Raw genomic sequence first — 12359 nt, 5'->3', positions numbered from 1 at the left:
AGCATAAATTAAATACTAACTTTCCATACATTCCTTTCTGGTAAATGAAGTGCCCCTGATAGTTGAGTATTTGTAGCTGTGCGATCAGCTACAATCCGACACACTACAACAGAACACAGAGTTTTAGCTCCTGTTCTCTGAAAATGCTGGCTACAGAGACTGGCGAAACATTAGGAAGAAAAACCTCCAGAACATGGCCAAACAGCCTGAAAAACCCACAACAACCATTCCCCTATTGCTTTTTGCTGGCTTGATAGCACTGGGCAACATTGGGTGGGGTGGGGTGGGGTGGGGTGGGATGGAAAAAGTGCACAAGACATTACCGTCCTACCTCTGCCACTTCTTCTGGGGACTGCCCCAGTGCATTGAAGACATCCTTCGAGTAGGTTAAGTAGAAGCCTTGAAATATATCCAATGTCTCTTTATCCGCCGTAGAGAGATTCATACTGGCTGCCTCTTCATAGAGTTTTCTCTCAAACTCAGTTATTACTGGCCCCGGTTCGATCAAACTGATGCTGTGGAAAGAATGAAGCAGGAGATAATCAGAACACTGGTTCTCCCTTAATGAAACACCCTTTCTTCCAGTTAGACAAAAAGACAGGGGGGGGGAGGGGCAGCCATTTATCTTCCTCTCAACCCCATCCTATGGTTGAGTTTTATCAACCAGCAAGAGTACTGCAAAGAGGGCTCTGGTATCCAAGGCAGTTACTTCTACTTTGTCTTAGGGCACCTGCAACTTAATTCATTCATGTACTGCTCTTGATTTTCAATCATTTATCAGAAGCAAGGATCATGCAGGTATAGGGAATCAATATTTATGCACTGTTACTTTAAAAACCATCAAACATTTATATTCTGACTTTCAGCCCTTCACAGGACATTTACTTAAGCTATTTGTCATAAATACAAAGAGGGAAATATATTAAAATACAGTTGGGCACCCATATCTGCTGGAGATTGGTTCCAGGCCTGTCCATGGAAACAGAAAACCACAAATAATATTGAATTCTCTCTCTCTCTCTCTCTCTCTGTATATAGAATGATAAAAGGAAAAAAACTCAGAAAAATTATTTTCATGGCATTAACAGAACTGGCCACTAGAGGGGATCAGAGACCATGCTATGTTTTCTTCACTTACAAGTATTCATAGCACAGTCTGTGGCTTCCTATAGTGGCTGGTTCTGGTGGTGCATGTGAAAAGTTTTCCTGGGTTTCTTTCTTTTAATGTTTTCAGACTGTGGAAAAGTGAAACTGCCTATATGGGGACCCTACTTATACAATTAATAAAAAGAGCCAGTTAAAAACACTTATTATTCCAACAGGTTAACAATAAAAGCTCAAATCAGACACATTAAGAATGTGATGAGTTTAGTTAGAACATGTGTCCCATACCTTTTTTCTCACCTCAAAGTCTCCAAATTATACATTGAAGGAAGTTTGAACTGACATAATCTTCTCTGACAGCAAACCTGGGTGGTTCTGTTCACATCAGATTGAAAGTGGCACAGACCACCAAAACCAAGATAAAGGGTTTCTGCCTACTTGTAGGATATGGGACAACTGTCACATTAATACACTGTGGTGTAATGGATAGTGATGAGCTAGGACTCTGGAGAACAGGGTTCAAATCCCCACTTGGCCATGGAAATTCACTGGGGGAGCAGAACTTGTAAAACCACTTCTTAAACGCCTCACTTACCATGAAATCCCTATTAGGATCACTATAAGTCAGTTCCATCTTGACGGCACAGAACATAACATATGGTGAGTTAAAAGCAAAACGTGGAGGAGGGAATGGCCTTAGAAAAAAATTCCCAAGATGCCTGTTGCATTTGTTTGTGTGTGTGGTCTCTCTGTGTGTGTATGTGTGTGTGTGTCTTTGCACAAGAAAACTAGAGTGGCAGGTGGGGAAGGGTTTCAAGCAGAAAAATAAAGTACAGTGGTGCCTCGCACAGCGAGGTTAATCCGTTCCAGATTAACCCTCGCTGTGTGAAACATCGCTGTATGGAAAGAAAAAAGCCATTGGAATGCATTAAACTTAGTTTAATGCGTTCCAATCGGCTGATTTACTCACCGTACAGCGATGTTCCTCTATGGCCGGCAGCCATTTTCGCGCCCTCCCCTCACTGAACGAGGGCGCGAAAATGGCTGCGATCAGCTGTCCAGCGGGTCCAAAATGGCCACCGGAACAGCCAAAATGGCCGGCCACAGCGTTTTCGTGCCCTTGGTAAGCGAGGGGAGGGCGTGAAAATGCTGCACGCAGCCATTTCGGCTGTTCCGGCAGCGTTTTCGCGCCCTCCCCTTGCTTACCAAGGGCGCGAAAATGCTGCGCCCGGCCCTTTCGGCTGTTCTGGCGGCCATTTTGAAGCCGCGGAACAGCTGATCGGCGGGTCGCAAAGTGAAGGTCGGTAAGCGAACCGCTTACTGACCTTCGCTCTGCGATATTCGCCCATTGGGGCCATCGCTCTGCGATCGCATTAGCGATCACAAAAGCGTCACCGTAGAGCGAATTCATCGCTCTACGGGGCGCTCGTTCTGTGAGGCACCACTGTATCTTAGAGGATGCTAAGAGAGCAGGGAATAATGCTATGGGTATGATGTTCTGAAAATGCCTATGAGGTGACCTTGAAAGTGGCAGCATCCTGATTTTGCAGCTCTATATTAAAGTGGCTCATCTAGCACTGCCTCATGTCATAGCCTTCTTCTGGCAGGTAAACTAGTCATGTATCATCAAGTCAATTCTGACTTACGACTACCCTCTTCATGGTTTTCCAGGTAGAGAGTACTCAGAAGTGGTTTACCATTCCTTTCTTTGGGGAAGAACCCTGAGACTATGCAGCTTGCCCAAGGCCACACAGGTTGACTCTGCTCATAGGAGGCACAGTGAGGAATTGAACTCCCAAACTCTGGCTCCACAGCCAGGCAATTAATTCACTGAGCTGTCTAGCAAGCTGGCAGGTAAAACCCTTCTAAATTAAAAAGTCAACTCACCTACTGGACTGATTCATTTCGTTTGCACAGTAATCGTAACTGGCACTTAACTAGCTACTGCTATCTAAACTTCTATTTGCTTTTATCTCATTGTTATAGTACTGTTACTGTGTTACAGCTTATCATATTTGTTGTTATACCAAGTGGTATCTTTTAAAGTAAATAACTGATGTTATCTCTCCTGTAAATTGTATAGTCCACATTAAAAGGAATGATGTTTAACAAGCAAAGAAGAATTAAGAGAGAAAAAATTGCTCCTTGTTGCAGTACATGGTTATATTTTGGGCATGGGGGAGGAGAATAGAAGGAAAGGGCTATCTGTCCACCTTTCCTACTCTGCAGATATCTCCTCTTACTTGCCTTTGAGTAAGAAAAGGAAACAGACTAACGCGACCAACATTCCCTTCAAGTTGCGTGGCCACGCAGCTGCACAGCACTGCATCAGTGCCATATACCCACTGCCAGTGTTGCTGCCTATTTGGTTTGGTTCTGGGGGGGGGGCAGCCCAGCGCTGACAGAAAATTGGAAGGAACGTTAGGCATGACCATATGGTATGAACTAGAGTTAGTGTGAAGGGCTTGTTGGCTAGTGATGATGGATTTGTAGACCAACACATTGAGAGGGCACCAGACTTTCAGCCTGTTTAATTTTATTGAGCAGGATATTCAACTAATTAGTACCAGTACAGAAGAAAAAAATCCATTCCAAGTTCCTACCTGCCATACACTATGAGACTGAGGGATCTAGAGTCATGCCTGACATTACTAAAAGAACATGCAGGGAGAACTTGGAAAAATTACTTTTTTTTTTGGACAGAATCTCCAAAGAATTGTAAGTGGCAAGACAGGAATCATAGTGGGTAGGAAAGGCTGCATCCAGAATGAACCAGATTCCAGAGCACAAGCAAGCAAGCAAAGAATTAAATTAAGTGACCATGGATAGAGCCAGAACAATTTCTACAGGGAGAAAAAAGAAACCTCTGGATTTTTCTACCATCTAGGCTTATGACTCTGGCCTGTTAATAACAATTGGGTCAGGGTCAACTTCTCATCCACATTGCCATGCAATTAGGTGCGAAGGGGAACCTCTAAGAATATGGTATATGGTAGCAGGTCCCCTAAAGATCAGTGCAGTCACATGAGATAGAAACTAAGGTACAAAGATGAGCACCTTTGCTAGCACATTCATAAAGGGATGCATCAACTATGAGGAGCATTTACATCTATGTTACATTACATCTAATGCTTAAGAGAAACTTATTAAGCTTATCTTGGTGAATGGCCCAAGGTTACCCAGTGAGACGTTAATGTCTCAGTGGGACTGGAAAGAAAGCCCTTCCCATTTCTAGTTCAACATATTGACCACTTTGGCTCTCAGTAATAAAAATCACCTTGAACTACAAAACCTTCTCAGAATGGTAAATAAATCCCAGCCATGATATATCATAACTTTAATCCCCCAATACTCACTTGACCCCAAATTTCAAGGCTTGCAAAGCCAGGCTCTCACAGAAACCTTCCACAGCAAATTTAGAGGCAGAGTAGATATCATTGAATAGAAGACCTGTAAGGAATGAAGCATCAGGACAAAATAAACAATGTGAAAAGTGACTTTAAAAATATCTTCCTGTGCTACAGGTCAGTGCATGTGCATGTGCAGACACACAACAAAATAGGAGCCATTTGCTAATTAGATGCCAAATTGCAACTGTTCTTACTGTCCCTATTTCTGCAGCTTTACCAATAGCTCTTGCATGGAAAAATTATAAATATTTTCTTTGTCTGGACTAGACACTAGAAGTGTTGAGGAAATGTTGCCAGTTTATTTTTTTCCAGGCTGAATGGCTTTTAAAAGCCACAAGAGCAGGACCTACTTAGAAAAGGGAAATGTACCAATCAGAACCACTTTGGGCAAGCAGCTCTTGCTAGGAATTCAAGCACAGAGGAATCACCTCATTCATCAGACTGATTAAGCAAAATCACAGGAACGGCCCATTTATTTTACAAGTTGCAATTAATGTTGCTTAAATCGTTTAGCAGAGTATAAACACAAGGGGTTATGTCTTTGCAAGGCATACTATAGAACAATAAAAGGAAGTAAGGATAGTAAACAGCGCCACTTGACACTACACTGTGAATGTTAGGAAGCTTAAATCAGAAATACAAAGGATTTTCTGTTTTCTTACATCCTACAAGGAGGTATACCATATTCAGAAAGAGCAACCAGTGTATGGGACTGAAAGGGGTTAAGTATATTGTTTGATAAATATGATGTGTTACAATATCTTTGCTGATGCCTCCTTGGAATCAAGAAGGATCCTCTACATTAGAGATGTGACTTTAGATACCGTTTGTAGTTCCTTTTCTCTGCTGCACGTGGCCTAGGTTCACTTGCATAACTTTTGTTATGCTGTACATGTATCAAGTCACTTCTTCCTTATGGTGACCCCAATAAGAGTTTTCAAGGTACGTGAGATGTTCAAGATGTGGTTCACCTTTGCCACCCTTAGTGAGGTTTTACAGCTGAGCAAGGGCTTGAACATATTCCAACTCTTAATCTCCTGAGTCCTAGCCCTACATCGTATCCCTAACACTATTTGGCTGCCATGAGTTTGCCCTGTAGCAAAGAAATAGCTCAGTGGGAAAACATGTGATCAGTATGCAACAGGGACAGGAAGAGTCACAATTGCTCCCATGGGTGTACAGGATTCAGGGACGGACTGCAGCATGATTTCCTGAGAAAAATGGAAAAAGCACCAGCTTTCCTTAGGAAAAATGGATCTAATCTGAGTGTAGCTCCATCTCCTTAGAAAATACCTTAACCCTGTACAGTCTTCCCAGTCCTGTCACTCTCTGGCCTGTAACAGCCATGAAAAAAGGAAATTTAGAACATTTGTAATTGCAATGAAACCTCATGAAGATGTTCAAAGGGTGCAGTGGTGAGCACTCTTTGTATAATGTTCAAGTCTCAGATAGGCTACCTATGGTGGAGGTAACAGTAAAGCACCACAAAGTCAATCCTTGCAATATGGAGGAGCAGACCTGTTTTTCTGTTGTGGAGTGTTGCGTTGTGGAGCGTGAAGACAGTGTTGCTACTGGAATTCTTAAGGTGTTTAGATGAAGTGCAGAAAGCAAGAGAGAGAGATTGGAATAACTTGGGTCTAATTGTTGTCACTCATAGTATTGAACTAGAGTTTTCCATATGGCTTTTAAATCTTGATGGTTGACAGCACTCAAGAGTATATGGCAGCTACAACATACAGCCTAATTTCCACAGCGCCTTCCATTCAACCTCCATGTGGCCAGGCACAGCCAGGTGGAATTAGCATGGCAATGGGTTCCTAGTCAGCAGATATCACAGAGGCAGCAAAAGTCAACTGGGAAAGCTGACAGATGTTTGAAAACTAGGACCCATGAGGCCAGTATTGAGCCACCTGAATCACCTGAGGCTTCTTCATTTGAACTTTCCATAACACTCTTGGGAGAATGAGAGCTGGAAAGAGTAAGTGAAGCAGACCTGCATGTCATGACGACACTAGGAAGTCCTGTTTCTCAACTAGGGGGAAGACCAAAACCAGGAATTCTGTGACTGATATGAAGAAGAACCATATTAACTTCCAAATATGGAAAAAAAACACCCACCCTCCATTCTCCTGGATGTAGCCGTTTGCTGCTGAGAAAAGGTGCTTGGAGTTTAGTGTGTCTCTGAAGTGCTAATCCATCAAGGAACTCACTGCGCACTCTGTCCATGCTAAGAAAAGCATGTTAGAGGGACTTGGAGCACACTTCACATGATTTGTTTATAAGGGCTATTATAATCACATCATCATCATGCTGAAATAAGATATGCGAGTTTCAAATTAAATGAGAAAAGTTGTGTAAAACCAGCCAGGCTTCCAGGAGCTCCAACTAACTGAGGCTCTGATTGGCCTCCAACAAAAGTGCAGAAGAACATAGCGCAAATAAGTATGAAGCTGAATCCTCATTAGACATAAATGTCCAGGTCCCACCACTATGAATCTGGCAGAGACTGTTGGCAAGGCTGTCAGACCAAAGGAGAAGAGCCTTTTATTGATAATTATGCTAACCATAGGCAAAATCTCGGAACTCTGCTGCCATTTGGGGCCATATGGATACTATATATCCTGTTACTCCTCTTCTCAAATGTTGACATTAAATAGGGAAGAAACTTGTCCCTTGGAAGGCTTGAGAATACAGTGGTGCCTCACATAGCGATTGCTCCGTTGAGCGACAAAATCGCTTAGTGACGGAGTTTTTGCGATTGCAAAAGTGATCGCTTTGTGACGGTCCCTATGGGGTTTTTTCACTTTGCGATGATCGCGGGGAAGCGATCATGGCAAAGCGACCCTTTTTTAACAGCTGATCGGCCGTTTCAAAATGGCCGCTGGGAAAACAAAATGGCCACCCACTGTTTTTCCTCGCTTAAGAGGCTGCGAAAATGGCGGCGCTATGGAGGATTTTCGCTTAAAGGTGAGGTTTTAAGCCCATAGGAACGCATTAATCGCGTTTTAATGCATTTCTATGGGCTTTTTAATTTTGCTTAGCGATGTTTTTGCTTAGCAATGTTTTTTCCGGAATGGATTAACGTCGCTAAGTGAGGCACCACTGTACTATTTTGTAACTGAGAGTCAACATTTGAAGGATCTTGTCAGTCACTGACTTCTTCCAAGTCTTCCAAAAGAGCTAGAATCTGCCCCCTCCCCACTGGACTATCATATCTTGTCACAACTTGTACCTGCTGTCTGTGTCTCCTCTAGGCAGGGGATGGAACAGGTCCATTTATTGGCAGGGTTTAGCTGCAACCTTGGCTGAAAATGCCCAGACAAAGTGAATCTAAAATTCTGAGTCATTTTTTCTAGCAAAACCCATTGAGACACGAATTGTTTTAAAAGGTCATTCCAAACGGCTTTTTCTCTGGTTATGTTGAAGCAATAGAAAAAGAGGGCAGAGCCTATTTCTTCTGTTTAGTCTTCAATGAAATATCATTTAGGGCATGCTAGTCAAAAAAGCAATGTCATTTAAAGGAAACTGTTTTTAAGTTTGATCCAGAAAGCCTGAGTTCCAATATTTTACTCCTGTTGTGTGTTGAGACACTTGGTAACTATTCTCTCTCTAACAGAGACAAAAATACAGTCTTGTGTGGCCCCTGCCACAAATATCAGGATTCTATGGATTCACACACACACCCCAAAAAAATCTGAACAACACTTTGTGATCTGCATCATAATTCTCAAAGGTTATCTTCAATCCACAGTATAGATGCTTAGGAAAACAGGAAAGAAGCAACAGAAAATCTAAAAAGCTGTAGCTCTCTTGGCTTTTAAATATCTTCTTCAAACATTTTTGCCCTTAGAATCTTTGAATGCCGCATGTCCTCCTTTCAACATCAGGGCAGGTGAAACTAAAACAGCAATAGGTGCCTCTTCCAAAGGAATCTTTAGCTTCAGCACAGCTTGCTGTAACAGAGTATAACATTTTGGAGCTGTAGAAACCACCTCTCTAACATCCGGAAAGGCAGACCTATCTGCTTGAAGCAAGTTCTGAAAAACAGAGGGAAAAGGATTTGCCCTATGAGAGAAGGGTGCTTGTGCTCATGCAGGACTTTATTCCGCACTCCCTAATCTCTGCTGTAATCATAATAATCGTACAGTGGTACCTCGAAGACGATTACCCCTCAAAATGACAAATCCGCATGACGATGAGGTTTTGCAACCGCCATTTTGCTTCACAAAACAGCGATTCCTACGGGGAAATTTTGCTGGACGATGATTTGGTCCGTGCTTTGTGGACCATTTTTTGCAAGACAACGATCTTTACAGCTGATCGTCGGCTTTGCAAAGCGGCTTCCCTATGGGTGATCTTTGCTGGATGACAATGATTTTCCCCATTGGAAAGCATTAAATGGGTTTCAATGCATTCCAATGGGGCAACGCTTTTCGCTACACAATTTCACTAAACAGCGATTTTCACAGAATGAATTATCGTTGTCATGCGGGGCACCATTGTATTGTGTTAAGTTAATTCTGACTTGGTGTTTCTTTTTTCAGGATTTTCCAGGTAGAAAACAGTCAGAAGTGGATTACTATTCCTCTCTTTGGGGGCGCTTTGGGACAGTGTGGCTTGCCCCAGGCCAGCCCTTCTTCCAGGAGGCACAGGGGGAGGATCAAACTCCCAACCTCTGGTTCTGCAGCCAGATACCCAAACCACTATCCAGTCAGCTAATCTCTATTGTAGCACCTTCTGTTGATCCAAGGTGGCTGCTGTTTATTTGTTGTTATCAGCCTTAAGGCTGCAAATAGCATTTAATAAAAATTCATAAAATTGTCTGCCTATGGTAGGAATCCTGAATAACTGTGAGTCCCATCATTCAGCCCCTTCTGTATTGAAGCAATTAGATAAAGTTTGAAAGACAATGGTGACCTATTTCTCTTAGAAAACCCTCACAGAACCCTCACGTGGTTCCTCAAAGGAATGTAACAAGCGCTTTCTTTTTTAGTTGACTGAGGTGCATTAGCAGTGCCATGGAGGCAAGGTTTAGCAGACAATGTACCTAAACATTTAATTAGTTTTTCCCTTATCAGATTTATCTTTGCTCCCTTTCTAAGGGCAAAGAGACTGGATAGCCAAACTGACTAAGAAATAGGTGGGAAAAGCAGAGAACACGGAGTTAATCCTTCAAAGATTTTTCATTTTTCCCCCAATCAAGTGTGCTTCTGATGAGGTAGCTGAGGCTGTTAAAGGTACAGAGGAATAGAAGCAGTGAATGCTCCCCTCATCTAAGAAAAATATCCTCAGAAACAACTGAGTAGGAAACAGGCTTTGTTGTTGTTGGCCAGATAAACTATGGAGAAGAATGGGGAAAAGGCCTATGAGAGAATGATGTTGTGTGAGACAAACTGCCAGATTCCAGGCCTCCTGGGGAGACAGGCAAAAGGACAGGCATGCAGAAATTATTATTTACACAGTAGCCACCAGAGGGACAAAGATTTTGGAGCACTTCCGCTGAGTGTAAAGGAGGGCCTCTCTTCCCTTTTCTTTGCCATAGCTTTTGACATCTTCTCAAGCTAAAGAGACCCAGTGGGAATGGAGGTCAGATGCTACATAAGCTCGGGAACAGTGTACCCACCAACACTTGGCAAATATTTCAGTTCCTAATGGTCAATTTCTTCCAGAATTACTTAGAGTGGTTGCTTCCTTACAGGCTCAAGGATGGGGCACAGGAAGCTGGCATGATAGTAAGTCCCCCCCCCCCCCATTCTTCTCACCCACTCAGTCTGTGCTTGTGCTTGATAAGGGCTTCCCAGTGACCCATTTGCCTTCAGACCATCAGCTTTAATAGTCGTGCTTTTTTTAAGTCACCAAGTCAGCTCCCTTCCCTACAGGAACTGTCAGACAGGGGAGAAGAGAAGAATTCCAGTAGTGGAAGAAAAGGGGGATAATAACAAGGCAAATGACAGAAACATTTTGTTGTGATTTCTCAAGAAGAAATTTGAAAAAGTATGAAGAAGAAATGAAATAGACTGAGAAATGGAAGCAGGACAGAGAGAAGATAAATGATATTGATACAGCAGATAAGAAGAAACTAGAATAAGAGAAGGGCTTTGGGAGTTTTATTTTATCTGAATCATGGAACCTCCCTGCTTCTTTCTGAGTAGATGGATGGAGAATAACACAATCACTGTTGATCTTTACACCCATCAACTCTGAGAACGGCCCAACACTTGATAAACACCTGTGGAAAAATCTCTAAAAAGTAAAATTTGAAAGTAACTAGGAAACAGCACTTGTTACACCAATTAAAAACATGTTCCTACTTAATACACTGCTCTCAAAAAGTAATTCCACCATACTATTGCAACCCCCTAAAATAACTACTCACTCATGATTCCAAATACTTTGTCTGACTCAACAGATGATATATTGTATAGTCATGAAAAATGCATCAAATATGTGAAGGACACTCATTAATTCATTGAGCCAATGTTATGTAATAGATAGTTTTGCAATGGATAGAGTAAGACTAGGAACCAGGAGACCTGTGTTTAAATCCCTGATGGGCCATGGAAATTTAAAAGGAGGCAGCAAAGGCAGACCACTCCTTGAACATCTGATATACCTGGAAACCCTATTGAAGTCACTATAATATGGAAGTGACCTGATGGCACATAAAGATACATATATATATATATTATTACTATAACTTTAGAAAAACTCTGTGAAGTAGGGGAATCTGAGAGGTAGTGGCTGGCCTAGGATCACCAATTAGAATCCTGCTGGTGCTTACATATGTTCTGCATAAGATGCTGTAGCTAATTTTGGCTGACTGACCAAGTGTTAGGGTGCATCTCAACTACACAATCAGGTATGTGACCAGGTATGTGACCGAGATGATCCCAGCACCTAATCAGTTAGCAACAATTAGTTGTCGGATGTTATACAGATTGTACACCAACACCAGTAACATTCTGTCCACCCAGCAGCAGCTAAAGATACCAATTTAAATGGTCTGACTCACTATTAAGAGAGTTCCTTATAGAGGCATCTTTCTGCCATGTCCTTCATCTCTACTCTGTTGCACTCCTGCCTTGGAGTATATAAAATGACTAGAGAAAAGTATGCATGGACCTGGTGAAAGGATAGTCTCATTTCACAGGAGGGACATTTTTCACTCTGATTATGGCATTTTTGGCAGTCTTGAAAACACAGGACATTAAATACAGATGGGATGCAAATGTGGAGCGAAAAACCTCTTCACCTGTTAGCAGAACAATGCAGGACAACCAGTTCACCTAGGGATTACGTTCACACTGTGAAAGATCCAGTAAACCACAGTATTCTCCTTGAGAGGGAAAGTAATCTGGGTTTTCCAGAGTGCAGTTACTGCAGGTTGTGAGTTATGAGCAATACTGTTCGAAGGTTGTAGAAGACTAGCCAAAAATAAGCCATGTGTCAGTGGTTATCTGTGGGTGGGCCATGGTGGCAGAACATATGATTCACATGCAGGAAGTCTTAAATCCAAGACAACTCCAGCTAAAAAGCTCTCAGGAGGACTAGAAAGGACCTTCCCTCTCCTAAAGGCCTTAAAAAGTGACTGCTGACCACAGCAGACAATACAAGCCAAAGGTTTTCATTTGACATAGGGCAGCTTGATGACAGAGCTAGAATGATGAAGATAGAGCAAGGAAGAGTCCATGTTTAGAAGACTTTACAGTTGTGAATGAAGGAAAGAATTTACTTTTCCTTTCCTTCTTTCTTCCCTCTCCTTGCCTCCCCAACCTCTAGGCCAAACAACACCAGCTACTAAAGATACTAAAGAGTTCCACAGTAGATTCTTCCCTGTACCACAAT

General features: G+C 42.3%; 1 protein-coding gene across 2 annotated transcripts in view; it reads right to left on the bottom strand.

The window, feature by feature from the left end:
- Nucleotides 1–12359, bottom strand: part of LOC110077992 (retinol dehydrogenase 8) — a 31344-nt gene that overhangs the window by 6940 nt on the left and 12045 nt on the right. For both annotated transcript variants that reach the window (XM_078386621.1, XM_020791649.3), the window contains exons 5-6: nt 4461–4554; nt 332–515 (exon numbers count right to left, since the gene is read on the bottom strand). In XM_078386621.1, coding sequence (XP_078242747.1) covers nt 332–515; nt 4461–4554 — 278 coding nt within the window. The remainder of the gene's footprint in view (nt 1–331; nt 516–4460; nt 4555–12359) is intronic.

Source organism: Pogona vitticeps, chromosome 2, assembly GCF_051106095.1.
Source record: "Pogona vitticeps strain Pit_001003342236 chromosome 2, PviZW2.1, whole genome shotgun sequence".
Taxonomy (NCBI): Eukaryota; Metazoa; Chordata; class Lepidosauria; order Squamata; family Agamidae; genus Pogona; species Pogona vitticeps.
The sequence above is the reverse complement of the archived record's forward strand: the minus strand, read 5'-3'. Positions and strand labels throughout refer to the sequence as shown.